At 40.0% G+C, this 22,417-nt stretch overlaps 2 protein-coding genes across 2 annotated transcripts in view; both read right to left on the bottom strand.

The window, feature by feature from the left end:
• Positions 1 to 126, bottom strand: part of STEAP2 (STEAP2 metalloreductase) — a 15,842-nt gene extending 15,716 nt beyond the window's left edge. The window contains exon 1 of the mRNA XM_057376772.1: positions 74 to 126. The gene's annotated coding sequence lies outside the window, so the exon portion shown is untranslated. The remainder of the gene's footprint in view (positions 1 to 73) is intronic.
• Positions 127 to 14,758: 14,632 nt separating this feature from the next.
• On the bottom strand, positions 14,759 to 21,959 carry STEAP1 (STEAP family member 1). Its single transcript, XM_057376786.1, has 4 exons — positions 21,900 to 21,959; positions 18,809 to 18,913; positions 17,506 to 18,018; positions 14,759 to 16,073 (listed from the first exon to the last, which is right to left on the bottom strand). The coding sequence occupies exons 2-4, from the start codon at positions 18,899 to 18,901 to the stop codon at positions 15,876 to 15,878; spliced, it is 804 nt and encodes a 267-aa protein (XP_057232769.1). The 5' UTR covers positions 18,902 to 18,913; positions 21,900 to 21,959; the 3' UTR covers positions 14,759 to 15,875.
• Positions 21,960 to 22,417: the final 458 nt, after the last annotated feature.

Genomic DNA, 22,417 nt, shown 5'->3' with positions numbered 1-22,417 from the left:
TGGCGGGCGCGGCTGCGCCGAGGAGCGCCCGGCGGGGATGGAGCCCGGCCCGCCCCGGCCCCTCCGCGCTCACCTCCGCCCGCCCGCCAGAGCACCGCGCCGCCGCCGCTCCTCCTCGCAGCCGGGCCCCGCAGTGCCGGGCGGGCGGGAGGCGGTGCCTCTCCTGCGCTGCGATCCGCCCCCTGCGGCCGCCACCGCCGCCCCGCGGCTCCGGACGGCGTGGGAGCCTGGGTGGGTGACGAGCTGGCCATGAGCCCGCCGTGTGTCCTTGCGGGCAGGAGGRCCAGTGGTATCCTGGGTGCATCCTGAAGAGCGGGGCCATCAGGGGATCCTCCCCCTCTATTCGGCCTTGGTGAGGCCACATCTCACCGGAGTCTGGGTCCGTTCTGGGCTCATCAGTGCAAGAAAGACGAGCTACTGTAGAGGGCCCAAGGGAGGCAACAAAGATGATGAGGGATCTGGAGCATCTCTCTTTCCTGCAGGAACCAGGCCCTTATAGTCTGRAGAAAAGACTGAGAGGGAATCTCATAATCTCATCAATGGATATAAATATCTCGGAGGCTGATGTCAAGAGGGTGACAGGCTCTTTTCAGTGGTGCCCGACAACAGGACAAGGAGCAATTGTCATAAATCAAAACACAAGAARTTCCACCTCAACATGAGGAAAAACTGCTTGACATTGAGGGTGGCRGTGTACTGGAACCAGTTGCAGAGTCTTCCTCTGCAGACACTCAAACCTCACTTGGATGCTCTCTTGTGTGAATCCTCTCCAGGATTCCCTGCCTCAACAGGGATTGGTCAGATGATCTCCAGAGTTCCCTTCTAACCTTAACAATGCTGTGTTTCTGTGATTCAGTGACAGAACTGAATGGTGTGAGGAAAGAGAGAGGTGCAGATGGCCCCATGGTGCCCTCAGCCTTGGCCACTGTCTCCAGCCCAACCTCTCTGGTCTGCATGATGCCTCTGGCACAGGCAGAGCTGGACCCAGGGTGCTGCTGACATGGTGTGAGCAACTGGCCAGTCCCCAGATGAGCTCATGGCCCAGAGGGCAAAACACACCTCCCAAGCTGTGCCCTGCCTCAGCTGCCCTGGCCCAGGCAGTTTTTCAGCAGGAATCTGCCATCAGCCACCTTTCCTTATCCTCTCCTGGCAGAAGAGTGCTGCTGCAGCCAGTGCCAGCTGCAGGGCGGTGGGTGAGGAGTTGCACCATGGTATGTCACAGAATGCAGGGTTGGAAGGMACCCTTAAAGGTCAKAGAGTCCAACATCCTTGCAAGGAGCATGAATATCTTCCACTAGATCTGGTTGTTCAGAGCTCCATCTGGCCTKACTGAATGTTTCCAATGATGGGACATCCACTACCTCTCTGAGCAACCTATTCCTGAATTTCACCACTCTTCTCATGAAAGATTAATTCTGAGGGGGTGTTGGGTGTCCCTGCAGCCCAGAACAGCTTCCCAGGTGTGAGTAGTGGGGATGTCACTCYCCATATTTGCTGTGTGCCCAGTATACTTTGTGCAGGTGGGAGTTGTGCTCTGATTTCATTGTTGCACAAAGCGAGAAGCATGGTTCAGCCACATAAAAGCAAAGTTAAGCCCCAAGATCTGAATTCTATGTTGCTTGAMATGGAGATTTCCAGTTGAAGACAAATGGAGCTTTTTCCTGAAAAAACATAGCTTCTGATTTTAACATCTTCTTTGTTACCTGATAAATTCCCTTTCATTAAGCTATTCTGTATTTGTAACAAGGTATAACCCTCAATCCTTTGTTTTTAATGCTTTTCCAACTGACCAACCCAMGTGGAGATGTGTCTCTCATTTTGCAGCAAAAACTGGTGAGTGCACAGGTGATTGAAAAGAAGCGCCCGGCGGGATGACACTGAAACACTGAACATCCTTTGTGTGTACAAATTTGCTTGTTTCCAYAGTGCATTAACTGAGGACTTCTGCAAAATGAACCATGTAATTAATTCAAATATTTGTTTCAATATATAATCATGACAATCGTGCTGTAGAATTTTTAAAGAAGACTGTGACATTTTCTGTTGTAGTTCAGAAGCCATTCACTCCCCTCCTCAATTATTAAATAAGTAATTTTCTTGATGTTGAAAGCATCATAAAGTATTTTTAAACTATTTTTTATTTGGTAAATAGGTGCATGGAAATGGTATCACTTGATTTTCCAAACTGCATTTTCAGCTCCTAGACACTGAGGACTGAGTTGATTCTCCACAGAATAGAACAAAAAGGTGAATCCATTGACAGACTACTCAGAAATGAATYGGTGCTTTCCATGGTGAGAACCAGCACTTCAGCTCTTCAGTTTCTTATTCTAACATTCTCCTTTTCTGTGCTATTGATTCAAAAGCTGTTATCCCAGCTTGTTTTTTGGTAGCCAGTACAGCTACAATAGCAAAAAAAATTAGTCCGACCAATAAATGTATCAGAAGAAAAAAGCACAATGCTCTTTCTTGCATTATTTGTGGCTGATTCTCTTTATATTCTTCTTTGTGTAACTTTTGTTACCAGAAGAGTATTAACATTAAAATGGGCATTTGAGTCATGCACCTCAAAATGATAATGCATCACACAAAATCAGAGCAGTCACCGTCTTAGAATTCTTAATTTATTTGAATTAAAGCCTTAATATGAAGGCTGTAAAAATGAGTGTTTGTCATTGCTTTCCTGCAGGATTTTTTTTTTTTTTTACATTATTACTGCAGTTTAAAATCTTGAATAGAAGACTCTGACCTTTAGAAGATGATGCATTAGATCTATATTGTTTTAATAAGAAGGAATTTTCTTTCTAATCCAGGTATATGATTAGATGATGTTACCATGATTTGTTACCTATTTCTTGGGCAGCTGTTTGGTCTGTGAGTGCTCTCTAGCTACRTTTTTATGGTAAAGCATCACAATTCTGTCCTGCAGCCTGCACTGTGTAGGGTGTGCYGGCTCTGACCCTGGTCCTTCATTCCTAATCCATGACCATGGATATCATTCAGTGTTGTTTCTCACTTACACTGTTTATTTCTTCCCTGGTTGTTTCTCCTCTCACTATGTGCAAAMCTACCCGACTTTAGCCTTTGGCACTGGGGTAAATGAGGGAACTTCTGAGGCATGGTCATTTACCAGACTGTTGAACAGACACCATTAACTTGGTATCTACTCCATTTAAAATCAAGGCAGTTTGATGGATTTAACGTGTTTTTATGTTTTCCTTCTCCCCTTTTTGAGGTTTTCCAGTTTGAAAATTCTTGTTTGAAATTGAGACTAAAACAACTACAGCCCCCCTTCCATTGCTGTGTAACTTACCTGTTCAAGCAGGAAAAGCATAGAGGGCCTGTTTTGCAAGATTAGCATGGGAGCAAGGGCATATAAATAACTTTTATATGCTTAAGCTCTCAACAAAATTGGACCATGTCTCTTTAGTGAGAGGATGAAATTGGATAGTTACAGTTCTCTCAAATTAGGTACAAAGACCTGTAGTCAACGTAGTTCTCCAATACCCTGTTAAATGTCTGTATTAAACCATCTGGTGAAATAGGAGATSATTTTATCTTAGCAGGTGTTTTTCTTTTTTTAGCAAAGTCCAGGGCAGCATTATTATTTCTTCCTTTAAGGGATGGAACATAACAAAGGACTTTCCAAATGGCAAATGGAACAGATATTCTGGTTCTTCCTCTTGGCAATGGGAAAGCAAAGCCCTGGGAATTTCCCTGTGGCAAGAGAGTGAAAACAAACACATAAAATTTTGCTTCCTATCAGGGCAACAAATACAATAAATTTTGGCATACTACCCTCAACACTGCTAATTTTATAACCTAGCAGAAAAATACAGTGTTTCCCMGCCAGGAACATTCAGACCAACTAATTTTTTCTTATGGAAGCYTGCAATTACTCTAAAAATAAAACTTATACGTCTTACCCATTCTTTGTACATACAAAATTGATCTGAGAGGTATGTCGTTGTTTACTTGAAAAAATGGGATGTTTTTAAAAAATAAATATACTATTAAAAATACCACCACCTTACTGCTAATGAAACAAAGAACAAAAACAAATGGTAAACACCTCAACTAAAGGCTCTTCTTCACTCATTGAATTTCACCAATTTGTGAAATCACTAATGTCCAGGTATCGCTACCTCTTTCAGACCCTGTAGGATCTGAATTTCAGTAGTCAAAAGCAAGGAAAAAAAGCACAAACTGAAAAAACTAAAACCATTTAGATATGCTTTTGAGAAGGAGAGGAAAGGAGAGGAGAGGAGAGGAGAGGAGAGGAGAGGAGAGGAGAGGAGAGGAGAGGAGAGAAAAAGGAAACGAAAAAAAGAGAGAAAAAAGAGAAAGAATGAAGGAAAGAGAAGAAACACCTTTACAGAACACATTTTATAAGCTATAGTTGAGAAATACTGGTAAGTCATGTGAAACAAGACATCTTCTCCCAAGAAAAGTTACAAATAAAGGGCAATTCACCCAAAGTGGAGGACGTCTCCACTCTCTTCTTCCCCTACAAAAACTCCAAACCAAACAAAAAATAGAGACTTACATTTCTATTTCTAAGGCAATTCAAGTAGAAAAACAGTGAGGATTGTTTCTGATTTTATGATCTATCAGATTAATTTTATTTACCAGAAAGAATTTGAARGAAGGAAGGAAACCTTTCCTAGCTTTCTCTGACTATGGTTTTCCATAGCTATTGTGATGCCCAGTTGAGGGGTTTCAGGACCTTTGTTCTTGGTTTCATGTGGAGAACAGTCRTGTGTGACCTTTCCAGTTCTCCCTGAAACAACATTTGCTTTGTGGTGTTAAGTAACAGAAGGTCTGAAATTTTTTTCTTGGTTTGTGGCTGCTCATTTTAAAAGGTATCTACAAAGTGAGATAGTAGGTTCTAAAGGTATGCCCTTATGCCTGAAATAATTGTTGGATGCAAAGTCAGGTGAAAAATATTTTTTTTTAATAATGAAAACTGTTGCATCCAAACAAAAGCTTTTCAGTCAGTTGAATTCTTAACCAAGAACAGACATACCTCCTTCCTAGTGAAGCATGGATATTACACAGCTGAAAAACTTATTCAAAAAACAAAATACTTGCCTGAATACTAAAGTAGCTGAAGAAAGCTTAGGCTGCATTGTGGCTTAACCACCATTTCACAGCCTAAGACTAGTGTGTTTTACCTTTTTAGCTCTTTTATTTCAAATTTCCTTCACAAAATTGCAGGCTACAGTTTTTCCTTGAGAATAGAAGTGAAGTGAAAATTAATCAAGATCACAGAATGTTTCAGGTTGAAAGGGATCACAGTGGGTCATCYRGTCCAACCTCCCTGCYCAAGCAGGGCCATTTTAGRGAACACTGCACAAAATTKTTTCCAGATGGTTCTTAAATATCTCCAGTGAGGGAAACTCCACACCCTCTCTGGAYAATCTGCTCCAATGGTCACTTGCACAGTAAAGTTCTTCCACATATTTAGGTGCAATTTCCTGTGCYTCAGTTTCTGCCYRTTGCCTCTTGCCCTATTGCTTGGAGCCACCAAGCAGAGCCTGGTCCATCCTCTTGGCACCCTCCCTTTGGACACTGACAGACACTGGTGMAGTCCCTTCTCAGTTGTCTCTTCTCRAGGCTGAACAGGCCCAGCTCCCTCAGCCTTTCCTTTTAAGAGATGCTCYKGTCCCCCAATCATCTTTGYAGCCTCTGCTGGATCCMCTSCAGGARCTCCATTTCTCYCTWTTGCTGATGAGSCCAGAACTGGACACAGCAGCCCAGATGTGCCTCAGCAGGGCTGAGCAGAGGGGCAGGATCACCTCCCCTGACYGGCTGGCAATGCTCTCCTAACRCACCACAGGATACCATTGGCCTGCGAGGGCACAARGGCACAGTGCTGGCTCATGGGMAGCTTGTTGTTCACTGGRACTCCAAGGTGCTTYKCCTCAGAGATGGTTTCCAARTCAGCCCCCAGCCTGTACTGGTGCAGGCACTACACTATGTAGTATGTATTATCATGGTGGTGAAATCGTAGAAATATGTAATTGAAAATATTTGTTATCTCCTCATTTGTTCCTTGTCATAGATTAGGTCTTCAGTTAATTGATTCTGAACATTTTGTTTCACTGAATGGGATCATGCTGGCTTTGTGAAATGTTCCTGGACAAACAAAAATGAAACCATGATAGTTCAATAGCAACTTAGCACTGTATTTTTTTTTTTTTTGTAAAAAAAAACCCTGTATGTTTATAGAGGAATGAAATACTAATTGAATTCCCAATCCTGCGAAGAATTATGTCATTAGTTCCACAGATATGAATTGAGGCCAATGAGTTGGTACAGAGCCTGAGAGTTATGCAGTTTGTCACTATCAAGGCAAAAAATTAATTTCTTTAGAATTTAAGTTATCATTCCTAACATATTTGTTTTCCTGCCATGAAASTTAGAGGAATGTATTAATCTGAGTGATTTACTCTTGATGTAAGGGAACTTAAGAAACCATACTTGGTCAGACCAATGGCCTGTCTAACTCACTAATACATGTTCAAGAGCAGCAAAAAAAATGCTGTTTAAGGAGAGTGTGCAAGCTTTGCCACTGTATTTTGTACTCTCCTCCCAAATCCATATTTACCCTAGTGATGTCATATGGTGCATACCTACAAAGCCCTTTTGGTATTGCTTTAGGGGCTGTTGTTTCTGGGTTTATCTAACCTTCTTTTGAACCTGCTGATTCTGTTTGCCTCCACAGCCCTGTGTGGCAGCAAAGTCCAGAATTTYTACTGCAGAAAGATGCACATTCTTAAACAGTTGTAAACTGATCTTCTACTATTTCTATTGAATCCTCTCTATTCCTGGTCAGGTAGATCAAGTGAAAAATAGTCCTGTGCTTTACTTGGCCACTGTCTTCAATATTTTGTAAATCTTGATTTAATTCCCTTCCACCTTCTCCCCCTCTCACTTGAAGAGTTTCCACCTTTTAGTCTCCTCCTGTAATGCGTCTGCTCCACACTCTGATTATGGGGTTAAATTATCTGTATTATATATATATATATATCTGCTTCTCTGTATTATTGGGTTAAATTATCAAAGGCTAATTGTGGCAAAAACAAAGACCCAGTGAGGGTCAGAGGAGTAACAGGTGAAGGAACCCCAGCAAGTGGATCAATGAAAATGAAGTCAAATTGCCTACTACCAAGACCAACCAAGAGGACCAGATCATTGTGACGGGTGAAAGCTGCCAGTGTCATCAAGGGAAGAAAACTGTTTCCCCTGAATGTAATGTAAAAATCAGCGTTTTTCTAAAGAGATGCGGGACTTGATATGGTATGCAAGGATTGTCTGAAAATTATTATTATTGGCTATTTTAAGGGGATTGTAGGAATGTGCAAGAGTTACTGTGGTATGTTTAGGGGAGGGATTGAGAGTGGGGAGGAGGAGGCATCAGGGAGGATAAGGTTGGAATAAGAATGTGAAACCAGAAGGAAGAGGGCATTAAATTATAATTAAATTATACCCCACTTCCATCTCCCAAAWTTTCTGCAGGCTCACAGTTTCTCCCTGCTTCATTCACTCACCCTCATCTCATTCTAGTACCTAAGTGCGTCTCATTCCTACTTACCCTATGTACTTCATTTTCTCTTCCTCCCAACTGGCATTCCTCACACCAATTTTCCCTTATTTTTTCAGTACCTTGGTGTCAGGAAGGTGTAAGAATTCCTTTCTGACAGGAAGCGTTTCCAGGGAGGTTGTGCTGGTTTTGAATAAACAGCTTGGCCAAGCCCATTAGGGGCTAAGCCCTTCTCTGTAACSAGGACAGAGGTGCTGAGGAAGGATGTTTAACAGGGATGAATAAAACTTTGTGAGATTGCATGCCTCGGCTGCTGTGTTGTCATATGGAGGGCTTCAGGCCAGACTGACAATAGTGGTAACAAATTTTATTGCTGTTCCCTTGATAAGGCTGCCTTGATGGAAGGTACATGGCAGGATAGAGTCCATCCCAAACACCAAAGAAGGTGACAATTTATTGGTAATTGCATTAAAGAGAGTGAAGACATGAAGTATTTCTGTGACTGCAGGGGACAAATCATGCTCTGAATAGCTAAATAAAAGTCCCATTGGTTTCATGGGGAATTTTGCCTCTGCAAGGACTAAACACTGGGGATTTAATATATTAAGTAGAATAGTGATATYGGCACAAGGATAAGACTAAAGTTCTTAGGAATTTTCTGAATATAGTGTAATGCACAATCTAAACCTGGTTTCAGTTGGTTCCTTATTTTGCATAAGTAATGTTTAAGAGTGGTTTAGTTTCATTGTGTCTTACGTAAAAGTTTTCCTTCGTTTAGTACATGATGTACGCTTCACCAGGAAATAAGCAACATCTGCTGTTATTTGAAAATGACTCATCTTATATATAGGTGRTTATGAAAAGTGAAGCAATATCTCCAAGTTCCCCAAGCTTCAGAAATGGTATACCACTTAACCACTTGTAATCTTGCTGGTGTTCATCTAAATCAGTGGATTTTAAACATTTCTCCAGAAATGCCTCAAATATTTCAGGGTTGGAGAAATGGTTGCAGCTTAATAGGTTCTGCAGGTCAAATTCTACACACACCTGGTCTCTTTGTATTCATTCCATTCTCAAGCTCCATGTGGATAATCAACCCTCCCATCTCCTCTCTGTTTGAAGGATTAATTTSAGTATTTGCAGACTCTCCCAGCAGTCCTTTGGTTGTCCTTCATTTTACCATCTCCCTGACTAAGGATTTCTATTCCCTACTAACTTGATGATGTTCATTGATCTCATTCAGTATCCTCCACCTACTTATTTTTACCCTTTAACACCCAYTGAGCTCCAAAAGTTCTTTTGAATTATTCCTTTAGTGCCATTTAAAGAAAATCATTGGGCTACTTTACTTTGCTAAGAATATCTGAGTGCTTGCCATGTCTCCTTTCCTCTTTTTCACAGATCCCCAGTTTTTCTGTTTCTTCTGATTCCATGTTGATGCCTCTTTGCATAGCTTCTTAGTCCCAGAATACCCTTTGGCCTGTCATTAATTATCAGGGAATAAATAATGTAAGATGTTCATATCCTTGTGAATGTACAAAATCTATTGCAATTAGAAAGCACAAGGGAAAGCCATCATTATTTTAATTATGAGTGACGTCAAGCAATTGTTAGATTGATAAACTAAAGCTGCAGATATAGTTGAAGAGCTCTGAAAGTGCCTTGTTTTTTTCCCAATTCCAGGTTCTTGTTTATTTTCTTTTTAAGGATTTCCTGTTAGATACTTAAGAGTATGTATGAATGAATGAGACACACTGTTCAGAAGTTATTCTGGTACATGCACAGGTACAGGCAAGAGAAAAGTGCCATTCAGTTTTATGTATGAGTCACAGGACTAAAAAAAACCCCTGAGAAATAATTAGAGGTGGATTAYATGGCCATTCCTTTAAATCCAGCAATAAGATATTTCTCAGCATTAAAACAATGGAGATATTCACATAGAAAATTATTTTTTCAGTGAGAATGTGAGAACATTCAACAATTAAGTGTAAGCAYGTATATAGACTGCACATGAATTTAAACTACAAATTTGACCATCCAGTTAAAAAAACCCCACATTTTCCTACTTTTTTTAAATAGTGAACCCAAAAAGATGAAATTTAAGGACCAAATACTTTTATCAGTAGCAGTAGTAATATTCTGCAAGTCCCACAGAGACAACACATTTTTAACCAAGTCAAGACAGAGCATATTTRTCTTAGCAATAAACTTTCATACTATGGAGATGAAATATACATAAACAGAAACAAAACAATACAAAACTATCTTCTATTGTATCATCTTTATAGAAAGTAGCTGTAGCCTTCTTGATGTTGATAGAGTTTTGTTCATGGATTGGTTTTGTATATTTTCAGTTGAAAACTAATTATGCCTACTTAATAAATTAGYCTCACTATACCCATTCAAATGTTAAATTCAATCTACAGAAAAGTTCAAACAATAATGAATCCTGATGCAACTGAATTTAATGAGACTTATTTAAGAAAAGAAATAATAATAAATAATTTTGCAATCAGGAACAGAATATACTCATGGGATCAAGAAATCCTGGCASTACAGAAAAAAAAAAGTCAGTGGCAATGACAAGCCATTGCCAGACACGTAGAGCAACTACAGCAGATTATATTCTTCATGAGTGGATTCAATGTTTTCAAAAATTGGGCTTTTGTTTTGTTTTGTTCTTCTAAATTATTCCTTTACTGCCATYTAGAGAAAATTAGTTTAAAAGAAAGTAGTTTGAATTTCAAAAATGGTTAACATARCATTTTGTGCTGTCAAGGGGCAGTACTAGAAACTATGGATGTAGGAGAAAAGATGTGAAATCATCACCTCTTCAAATGAAACCACACAGCCCACAGTCACGTAGAGGTCAGGCAGTTTTATATGGGTTTTGGAACACATTTTTGCCCACTCATTCATGGAAAACTACGAACATTACAAGTGAACCATGAAAATATTTTTGCTACTGAAAAAAGGGTGAAATAATGTAAGGTTTTTAACTTTCAGAAGCACTTGGAACTTTGCATTTAGGGTTAAAGTTAGCTGCCTGTTTACATCTCTTCCCATCCTTCCKACTGACGTGTGTGCATGGTTGTCAGGTGAATCAGAGCCATGAACGGATCTAGCTGAATCATTCTTTTCTCTGCATKAGTTTTCAGCTGGATCCAATGCCCTTCTCTGATGAACTTCACATCTTTGAAGACCTACAGAACTGAGAGAACAGAGAAGAGCAGCCAAAGGGAGGGACTGCTTACAGTAACTGCTGCTGTCAACACGAATTTGCATTACACAATAGCCAACACAGCCCAGGCTGAGCAATGATTCTTGCTATCACTTCTTGGGAAGAGTATTCTGGATATGACCTCTCTAGAYGAACTTGGCATAAAATTCTCAAGCCCCTTTAACAATTTATATCTCCAGAGTTTCAATTCTGTGTTTCTCAAATACATTTGAGACATGCAACGACTGAAAAAAGTACTTTACAGGCCTTGTAGAGGCATTTTAAAGTCACTGCCACTAGAATGATGGAATCTTACCCAAAAGTACACCCWTACATGCCTTTCCTCAATGCCCTTGCTATTCCTGAGCTTTTCTTGGTCTTTAATCAGTATTTCCAGGGATCTTGRGTCTCCTTCTAAAGCCTTCTCATCCTTCTCACAAAATCTCCTCTGAATGCTAGAATATACAGGCAATCAGTTAAGGGATTTGTCAGGGGAAATGWACTTTCATTACACTATGAAAGTGTACATTTTGCTTTTCACATCTTTGTCTTCTTTCCTTTGGAGGCTCTAGGCTCTTCACCAGCACAGAGAGAACGGTCCCTTAGAGTGTTCATGTCAGCAGCTCTTCTAGAGTCTACTGTGTCTTTTTACCCTTTTACCCTGGAAGTATATRACACAATGCAGATACAGCATACATTGAAGCATTTAATGATACTGTTTTATAAAAAGTAATTAGTGCTTTACAAGAAAGTGTCTCAAATGTGCACACACATTCAAATTATGTATTATAATAGTATAWAGGCCTATTAATACACTGAATTTTGAAACAGATACATAAACATAAATTAAAAGGTACATATAAACTTAGTTTAATTAGTGTTGAACTAAATCATGTCTGCTACAAAGCGAGAAATTAAATACTGCCAATGGTGTTTTCTTCTTAGCCCTTTAYAGACCTTACATGACCTTCCTCCCTCACTGTTGTATCTTAATGCCTTCAAATTAGCAAATCATAGAATCATTTATGTCAGAAAAGACCTTTCAGATCATTGAATCCAACCATAAATCTAACACTACCAAGCCTACCACTAAAACATGTCCCTAAGCATCACATCTAAATGTCTTTTAAATACCTCCAGGGACAGTGAGTCAACCACTTCCCTGGGCAGCCTGCAGACTGGGAAGTGAGTTACTAAGATGTAGTTTACTCAACACTTCAAAGCAGGGAAGAGACTCAACATGAAGTCTCAAATTGTGGCTAGTCAGTGGTAACTTCTAGAGAAACGGCTGAATCTGACACAGAAAACCTGGCTCCTACTTGAAACAATCAGTACAGAAAAATATGCTTAAATGTTTGGATGTCATACATGATTTTTTAGAATAGCTTTTGTAGACTACAGAACACACTTCTGTGTTTGCCTCTGAATAATGTTAGAGAGAAAAGTTTGAAGTGTGTTAAATGTACCCAGTTRAATGATAAGCATAAAAGGTCAGTCTGGATAGTATGTGATGATCTTGAAAYTGGTTTGCCCCTGTAATTTATGTTAGGAGTTCAACCCGTATTAACTGGTTGAAATGAATGAAGTTATGCTATCTTGCACTACCTTCTGGAACAAGTGCATAGAGCTTATGACTTATAAAAGATTTATTTCCTTCATAGAAATGTAAATGCAATTACATTGAGATTCATACTTTTTCTGCTCTGTTAGAAATTCCTCAGATTAACACTGAAGTCCAGCTTTCTGTATTTTAGGATTTTTGCCTCTGCCATGCATTACTGGTTGGATACACAATGACACAGATTTCAGTCTCTATTATATAGGCCACCATGCCCCCAGTTACTTTCACAGTGCTACATTACGTGCAAATAAAAAGGCCAGCTTTTAAGTTGCAATAATTGAATGGTAAACAATCAGGAAAATACAAAATGTAATACCCCTGTAGCTATTTAGCCCTGTCTGTTATTTATGCTCAGTGTATAAGTCCACAAAGGTACAAGAGATTCTTTAGCACCATGTATTATGTATTTTGTTTAGGCATATGCTGTTTTCCTGTTTGTTTTAGTACCAGAGGCATTACCAATTATAATTCTCACTCAGATGATTCTCATTCAGCAATAGGTGGCATCAACAGTCCAYGTCCTAGTAAACTCCTGCAGGTAGACTGGCAGAAATGTTCCTGACRTTGGGTGAAAATATTAACTACTGAATAACAGATACTAACAAATGAATTATTCATTTAAGACATTCAGCCAGACCTATGCAACATAAGGAAAGTAGGACTTAATGAGCTAATYAAATTATTATGAAAATTTCTGTAAAAGCAAATGCATTTGGAAACCATTTTATAGGAGAATCTTGCCAAATCAATGGCAAAATTCAAATGTCTATTTCTAATGTTTTTCTTCCAGTCACACAATTGTGCTGGTCCCAGCGTAAACAATAAAACACATTTACCTGATGGTAGTTATCCCACTGGAATAATTTGTGTGAATAAAGTTTAGCACATGTCAAGGGCTTCAGGCTGAGGTCAAAAGCATGGAAAATTTCCAGCAYCAGAAACAAAAGAACGTGTTCATGGAATAAAAAATGGGAAATGTTTTATCGTTTCAAGTAAACAGAGACACACCTAGTCCTGGATAAGACGGAGATCTGACTCTAAAAACTCTTTTTTTAAACTGTGCCCAAGCCTAGGAGGTATTTACCTTGTAAAGTTCTTTGTAATTCTGCTTGCCCAGTTGTGTAAGTTCAAGACCTGGCGGGAATACACAGTTTCTGTCTGACTCATATGCCAAGGCCCCCATTCTGCAGAGTCAAACATAGGCTGCAGGTGTTAAGAGGGAATGGGATGAGAAATACTCTAGTTTTTGCCCCATTATAATTCTGAATTTTAATGAAGGTACACACATGGCTGAATGAAGTAGAAAGCATTYCTGGGCTCTGTGATGCAATAATTTTTTTTAGTTTCTGTGGCCCTCTAGAGAAATGATTTATGATTGCTTTTGCCTACAAAAGAATTGAGATTGAAACAATGAAACACTTGGACTTTAAAGGCCGTAAGAAGAAAGAAATGATCAAATATCAAAAYATTGAATAAAGTGTAAAATGAATGTTTTCATCTTCTGTCTTAAAAAACATCAAAATTGTATCAAGTATCTCTTWCTCCTGAAGTAAAAATGAAAAGTGAAAAAGAAACATCTATAGAAAATATGAAAACAGAACTCGTGAGTTAAAATTTCATAGCCTTGAGCATATTTGATACATGGACAGGAAATGTCCATATTTGATCTACAGTCTGGAAGTGATGCTGGTTTGATTGGCTTGTGTGTTAGCTTCCCAACCACTTCTGATCTTCCTTATCCTCTGCCTAAAACATGGGAGGAGCAGGATGCATTTACACAGCAGAACTACAATAGGAAGAAAAACTGCAACCATAAATGAAGGTGGTGTATACCAGATGAATTGGTTAACATCAACCCACTTATTCCAAGCAAACACCAGTGCATGAACAGTGCATAGCAGCAGGGCTAAATATCCCATCTTGCTCTGAAAAGAGAAAGAAAATAGTAAGCTCTTTATTTTTCTCAACTTGGCAAAAAAAAGTACTCTCTTAAGCAATTACGGAAATCTGGAACAGCCTTGACCAATATGTTCAAGTCAACAAAAAGAAGACCATTGGCTTTGAACTTAAATGATACAAGAATTACATATATATATTTATAATAATTATATATATAATATTATTAATAATTATATATATGTAAGAATTATAATTCAAGACTCCAACTGTACCCCTTTATGCCACCATAAAAGAAARTGAATGAGGCACAATACATATCAAGTATTGCTATGATACTTAGTTAAAACCAGAAGAGATTACAGGTTATTCCTGAAAGACACTCAGTCCTGAATATCTCAATTTACAGATGCCATCTGTATACGAAATTACTTTAATTCTGTGATAAATTATTATGAGTCCAAAAGCAGGATTAATTGATTACTTGCAAAGAAAAATTTTAAGCTAAATTAAAATCACAATCTCTAGTAAGTCTAGTACTATGGCAAAAGCAATTGCACAACTCCARGAAACTCAAGTCTTTCATTTCACTTAAAGTAATAAATTTGGCTTAGGTTGTTTACAAAATTCAGTAGTAAAGAAAATTTACTAGTAATTTTGAGTTTCTTGTCACAAAACAATCTTGTACTCATCTGTGAAATTGAACACTGCCTTCCCAACTGCTAAACGTATAGAACCTGATTTTTGAGTAATGTTATTTGTTCATAAAACAAGTCCAACACAGAAGTATTACTCTTGTGGGTTTCTTCACATAGTCATTAGATACTGAAAGCAATCATGCATTTGGAGACACCCTCCTGACCCGTCCACTGTCTCTGTAATCCAGAAAACTTCTCTTACAAATGATGACTTCATAAAGTGTGTAGAACATCAAATCACTAATTGGTGATTATAACTTCAGAACTGCTTTTAAAACACAAATCAAGTTTTTAAATGCCACGTACTTAATAGGCTATTGAATTTTCAGATTTTGGTGTTTGAGGGCCTGATCCAACACTTGCTTAAATCTAATGAGACCACCCCTGATTATTATTGCATATGATGTAAGAGAATTGAGAGCGTAAACCAGATGCATGGGTGAAGGAAACAAGCACAGCTGTAGCAAACTCAAGACTGGCTGGATTCGATTATGTGTCTCTTTCAGAATACTGTGTCATATGGGAGCAGCATTGACTGGTTCAATGCCACCTACTCCCAATTCAGCAGGACACAGGGCATTTCAGAAAGATTATAGAAGGTGACTGAAATGTCTCCAGCACCAGAGCTAAGAAAAGGTCTTGAAGGGACAACTGCTGCTGGTCACAAAGTCAGGAAGAGGAAAAAGAGGGGTTTGAAGTTGTCTTTTCTTCCCAGTTTATACACTGAACACAACAGCTTGTTCTCCTGAAAAGAGTGAATGAAAAGAACATTTCTTGCAAACCAATTAACAAAGAGTACAGAACAAACTTTTAGATTGGTTTCACTAACTCMTCTGTGTTTGATGTTTCTCATTCCTAATGGCCTTAGCTGATAACACAGTTCTACAAATGGCACTAATGACATGCAGTATTGACATTCATGCACACCTGAATRTAGTGGAACTCTCTCCAGGTCAAAGAATGACTCACAGATGGAATTGATGTTATTGCCAACAGGGCCAGCAAAGCAAGTCCCAGAATTCCTAGAGACACATAAATCTCCATTCTCCAAACATCATGTTCAATCCAGGCATTTTCTTTTTTTTGTTTCACCTGCCAAAAAGAACACTATATTAAAAATTACAAACTGGCACATTTGGCTGCTTGTTTGAAATGTAATTTCACTATTTTCACTGTGACATTAATTAAATAAGCAAAGGAACACATTTGGTTTGTTTGATTGTAACTGCTATTTACTTCTGATGACAAAGTCTTCACTAGTAGCTGCAGAGCAAAGGCAAGCTTTTAGAGAGAAGAATTTAGACCTCATCAATGTCTTGGGCAGAAGAGACTGATTCTGAGGCCTGTTAACCTGCCTTCACAGCAGGATAAATCTTAGTTTTGACAAGAAAAAAATTCCACCTGTGGCTAAACATTGTGTCAGGGAGATTATAACAACAGGAAATATATTAAAAGCACTCCTTCAGGGAAGTAATTCAGCAGGCATTCTTAATAAAAGTATCCTGCCAGGGTGGTTGTTTGGCTCTGTTTTTTAAAAAACACAACTTGATACATTTGTGACTTTAATAAACYGATGTAAAAACTTCTCCTATTTACAACTACTTTCAATAGCACTTTGATCCTGCTAGTGATCACCATGGCATAATATGCCTGAAATATAATCATGTCTACATCTCGAATACTGGAATCTCAAGGCAATTTCTAGTAATCCATTCAAGTCAGATTACCAATAAGGCCAATTTCGGAGCTTTCAACAGGTAGTTTACAGAAATCTAAGAATCTGCTCTCATCATCATATTGTGCTTTTAATAAAACTTTAGATTAGACTTTGGGGGTAATAAAAACATACATTAGCAGTCGATACTATATTCTGGGATATTCCTTATTTTGCAATACTTATGGCACTCAAGGTGATAGGTGAGCATTAGGATCCTCTCCAGTTACAGAGGATTTTAGAAAGCTTTGCCAGCCAATTGCCCACAACTCAGAAGCATCACTGAAATTCTATCTTTAAACAAGATAGTGTGTATCAGTCCAATTGTGAGACATCAGTAGTCACAAATTTAGTTTGTGCAAATCCAGATTACTGTGATTTAGTTCAGCCCTCCTTCACTGCTGGCTGATTCACTTTGCAAAGATGTCTAAAAATGTTGTGTTCAGTACTCAGTTTTTGTTGATAGATTTCATTGGTTCAGAAAAGATTAATCTACACTAAACTAATAGTGYGCCAAAGACTTAAATGCTCCTGGGAGATAAAATTTTGTGCATTTCACAGAGAGAAAAAAATCCCAAATGAAAAAAATTATTTATTTAATATACACRGGCACAGCTGTGATGACTSGACTYTCTATTATGTGCTTTGGCAACTAGWTCCTGCTCCATCCCTTAACAGTGCTCTCTGGGAATCTAATTCAAAATCAAACAAAGGCAATGAAAATGGCTTTCCCCCATCCAGATTTGCTTGAATGACTAAAACAAGGATTTCCTGAACACAGAAGCATTGGTGTTTAYGTGCCCATCGTACCTGCTGGAATGCCCAGTTCAGCAGCTTGTATCTGTATGATCTTCTCATAGGATAGCACAGGCTATAGCAGGCGTGCAATGTAGCGAAGAAGAAACTGAGAAGTCCAAATTGTTTCCTTGATAACATCCATCTATCCAGCCACTGGGGAAACCTTTTATACTTGGTGCCAAAGTACAGCTGGAAACCAGCAGCTAATATTCCTGGTAAATACACTAGTGCTAAAAGGGTAATTGAAGTCACTGGTAAAACTTTGTTTATGACAAGGATTGGAATTTTATAGAAAACATTTTCCTTTCTGSTTATAAAAGGATATATGACATCTCTCATAGAAGTGTAAATAAATGTTAATAATGAGATCACAGATGCTATCTTCATTGGCAAGTGCCACCTAGGGAACAGATCCTGCTTGCAGTGCTGTTCTGAAGAGCGTTCAAACTCACCAAAATGGTGTGCTTGATGTAAATCAAAAAGTGCAGCTGCTTCTGATGGATTGGCAACCTGCATATCCACATTCTGGAACGAACAGAAAGCAAATATAAAGTCAGTTCAAGTGAAGATTAAAAATGTCAGTAATGACAGTATTTGCCATCATGACTTTTACAATATACTGAAGTGAAACTATATCCAAAACATATGCACTATTAAAGACAAGGTAACTCGGAAATGTAACATTTCAAACAGCATAGTCAGACCTTCAGCAAGGCACTTATAGCATAGATTTTCCTTTTTTCATTATCTGCGGTGTTTTAAAATAGATTTTAATTCCAGAAGATAATTACACTGCAACGAAAGAAGGATTGCATTATGTGAAGCATCATTTCAGCTTATGATAAAAGTTATGGATTTCAAATGTAAAATTTCAGCTATAGRCTGAACGATGTAGCCCAAGTAATTTGCACAAGAAAGGATTTTCTTCTGGATCTTTTTTTTTATGTGATATGGAAAACTTCCTGAATGCAATGTTGCTATCATGAAGGTTCCTCTAAAAATAAATTTTATATTCTTGAGTAAAAATCCCAGATGATTTCTATGGAGTTTTGCTCATCTGGTATGATACAATTGGCAGCTAACCTCATGTAGTTTTTAGCTGCCCCAAACTTTGTGTATTTTTTATCATGGACTGTGATTAAATTGAATGAGAWGTTCTTTATCTTTTTATCTCTTCATGTCAATATTGTGACGACACTTCAGAAATATTCATGATATGCCAGTGTGATGGTAACACTGTCTCTGGAAAAAAAATTGAATCAAAGATTGCAATATTCTATGTGACATATGAGCTGCTTTTTCACAGAAGTATTACCAAGTAGTTAAGGTTTCCTGTATTTCTTCTCGGCATGATGTTCTGACCTGCATTCTGATCAATGGCACGATTATCACTTTCCCTCTTCTCCATTGTGGAAACTCCCTGCAAAACAAACACAGGATGTAAACACAGGTTTTGAAATGCCATACTGGAAATTTGAGGCCTATTTTCCCTCAAATTGTTTTCTTCCCTATCCTCCACACATTTGGTGGAGAAAGTACAGTCAAATAGAAGAAGTCCGTCCTCTGAGAATAAGAAAAGCTCAGSTTGGTTTCTGGGCAAAGCAGAAAATAAGAGACAGCATGAATCAACAGAACAAAATCACTGATGAAAATGAATATTTAAGCCTAATATCCTTGTCAACAGTGGAATAACGAATAAATTCAAGAAGAGAGTTTTTAAATAACAACAAATTACTTTGAAACAGCTTACAGAAATAACATGTAGAATGGTATGAAGATGAATTGTATTAAATTCATAAGACTTGCTGATGCAAGAAGCCCATGGAAATGTRTTGTTATTAGTATGTTTTAGGGTTTAAGATTGGTCTGCCTCACAGTCATCTGTGGCTTTARAGATATATTCTCCCATCAAGATTGTCAAGAAACTGGAGCTTCACTTATGCTGTTCCAAGGTATTTTGGCAATACTCATCACCACAAATACCAGTAGAAATTGTTCTAAGCTATTACAGACAACAAGAGATCAGATGCCAGAAAAAAAAAAAAAAGGAAGAGAATGGACAAACTGAAAGAGATGTTTCTGAAAAATCCTATGGTAGCAGGAAAGGCAACAGCTTGAAGAGTGCAAAATATCTACATGGACTGCAAGGACCCTGCAACATGGACTTCCCAGGTGTACATCACACTGCAGGAGGAGAGGCACTGGCAGCACACCACTGGAAACTCAGAGTGCCATACCACAGGGTGACTTTCTGTGGCTATCTTTAACAAAATTACTAGGTGACTCTTCCATGTACTATCCTACTGAACAGCTCAATTACTAGATATTAAACTATTTTTCTAACTACTGATTCTTTTATGTCCATTAAAACTTTTGGGAAATTATATGGACAAATGAGACTTTGACAATTTYCCTTCTTTTACTGTGTCTGGTTCCTTTAGTCGATGAGTCTTGCAGTTAGTCATCCAGGTACCTGAAGCTGAAGTATTCTTTTTTTGCAGTATTCTTTTCCTTAGTATTTCTCTTTGGATTTTTCCCTCCTGGTAGTGAGCTCTCCCTTTGGGCATAACCTTCCTGACAAGTGTTGCMGAGTAGGGTCAACAAGAGTTCTGTCTGAAGGTCAGACTGTTAACCCTTTCCTATACCAGCTAATGCTGTCAGAAATGGTTATCCTTTGTATATCCTGCACCCAAGAAAGCATGGATTGATGGAGGCATATTTCTGTTTTCGCCCCTATTCCACGGGGTAATCCAAATGATTATGTCACAAGTTTTGGGGTATCATGTATCTTCAYAAAACCTCAAATTTTAGAATTTCTMCTTCTACATGTTTCAATATACACAATTGCTAACTATTACAATGGCAAAGAACAGTTTGCAAATAGAACTTAGTATGGCATACTTACCCAGAAAAAAAACAAATACAGTGAACCCAAATACAGTGAATTCCACTTCTATTTTTAAGGAACTCATAATATGAAGGGCAGTCTATGTTTTTGGGGCCTACCTTCTGGCTACCACACATATAGGTCTTAGAGGCCCAAAAGCTTTATTTAGGTTTGGAAGCTCTGTATGGAAAAGCTTGACTCACCCAGTTCTCATGCTGTTATCACACTTCATTAAGAAAATTTAGAAATGAAGAGTGAAGAGTCCAGTATAAGCTTCTAGTTAAAGTTTTATATTGATGATATAATAAATTATATCATGATGTAAAAAAAAAAATTCCATGAGCTAGAATGCCAGCTGCTGATTCTAAAAGCTGATTTATTGGGTTTTTTTGGGATACAATGTTTAATGGAATGTTAAATACAGCATTCAAGGTTTATGCAGAAAAAGACAATACAGAAAGAAAAAAGAAAGCATGTGCGAATGAATGTAGTGTTCATCCAKGGAACTATGGGCTTCAGCCATGTGACTGCATGCAAGGAAATTCAAGTGTCATAATGTTGTACTACACTCAGCTTCTGATACGTTAACATAAAATTATTTCCCAGTAACAAAGCACAGTGAYAACCTTTGAAAACCCTAAATGAAGAGCACTTAAAATTACTCCTCGGTGCCTTATAAATTGCCAGAGAGAAGTAATATAGAGTATGTGTYCTTTTGGAACGCATCTGAAGGAAAATTAGGAGTCCTGCGAGAGACAGTTAGTCATCTAGCTCACAGCTATTATGAAAGAAAACAGTTGCATTAATGTCCATCCTCAGCGCACACCCCTTCTGCTCTGGGAGGCAGCTGCCCGTGAGGGTGGAGGATGTCCTGCTGCAGAAAGCCAAGTTTCCAGCGCTGTCAGCACGGTACTGAATTTTGCACCGAGAAAGCATACTATTGTAATGCTGAACCACCCACACTGTGCAGATATTACCCCGAGAAAACATCWTCCCAAGTCACCGAGAGATTTTCCGGACTGGCTCCACGAAAAAAGAAAAATAGGTATAATAAAAAGTTTGTGGTAATGAGGAAGTGATGGAAGAGSCACGGGATAGTTACTGAACCTCTCTCTCTTGGCACGATCGGAAAATGACAGCATGAAAGTGCCGGGCATAAGCGCCTCGCTTTCCAAGCRCTGCATCGTGCGGGACTGTAAGCAYTCAGCACGCGAGTTCATAACTTTCCCYGCTCCTCAAGAATTCTGCTGAGCTCGGTGGAAAAGCGCATGAAAGCCCAGAGAGTGGGAGCCGGAGAGCGTCGCTCGGCGTTTCTCCTCGGCCGGAGGAGCCCGGGGCGCTCCCCCTCAGGAGCCCGAGCCCGCCGAGGGTTCCCGGCCCGGCCCGGCCGCGTGGCGGGCGCGGCCCCAGGCGGAACCCGAACCCGAACCCGCCGCAGCCCGGCCGGGCGGGCACACACGGACACTTTCCCGGGGCTGCGGGCACGGCCGGCCCCTGCCCGCCCCGCGGGCTCACTCACCTTGGCCCGGCAGCCCGGCCTCTCCTTCCCGCCGGAGGTCCCGCCGCGGGGAGCGGCGGCAGCGGCAGCCCCGGCTCGGCTCCGTCCCGGCTCGGAGGGGAAAGCGGACCCGGGWCAGCAGCGGAGCTCCTGCCGGACTCTGAGGAGATGAGAAGCAGGGGGGCCGGGCCGCAGCCTCCACCTCCCCGCCCGGCCCCGCCTTCCGCGCCCATCCCGGTCCCCTCCGCCCCGCGGGTCCGAGCCGCAGTGCCGTGCCCCGTGCCGAGCGGCGGAGGGCGGCGGGACAGCGCGGCCCCGGGGTCTGCCCTCTGACAGCGGCCGGCCCAAACAGCGCCTAGCCTGGGTCTGTCGGGCCCTTGGCCGGACAAAGGGCGCATTCACCTGCTCCCTCCCCGCCCTGCGCAGGGAGGAGGAGGTGACGAGGTGCGCTCCCCCTCCCTGGCATTCCTCGTCTCCACCAGCCGGACTGCTGCCGGGGAGCAGCGTGGGGTTACGGGACACTGCGAGAGCTGCCCGGG

This window comes from Malurus melanocephalus, unplaced genomic scaffold (assembly GCF_030028575.1).
Source record: "Malurus melanocephalus ecotype Western Australia unplaced genomic scaffold, MMel_1.1 scaffold_290, whole genome shotgun sequence".
NCBI lineage: Eukaryota > Metazoa > Chordata > Aves > Passeriformes > Maluridae > Malurus > Malurus melanocephalus.
The sequence above is the reverse complement of the archived record's forward strand: the minus strand, read 5'-3'. Positions and strand labels throughout refer to the sequence as shown.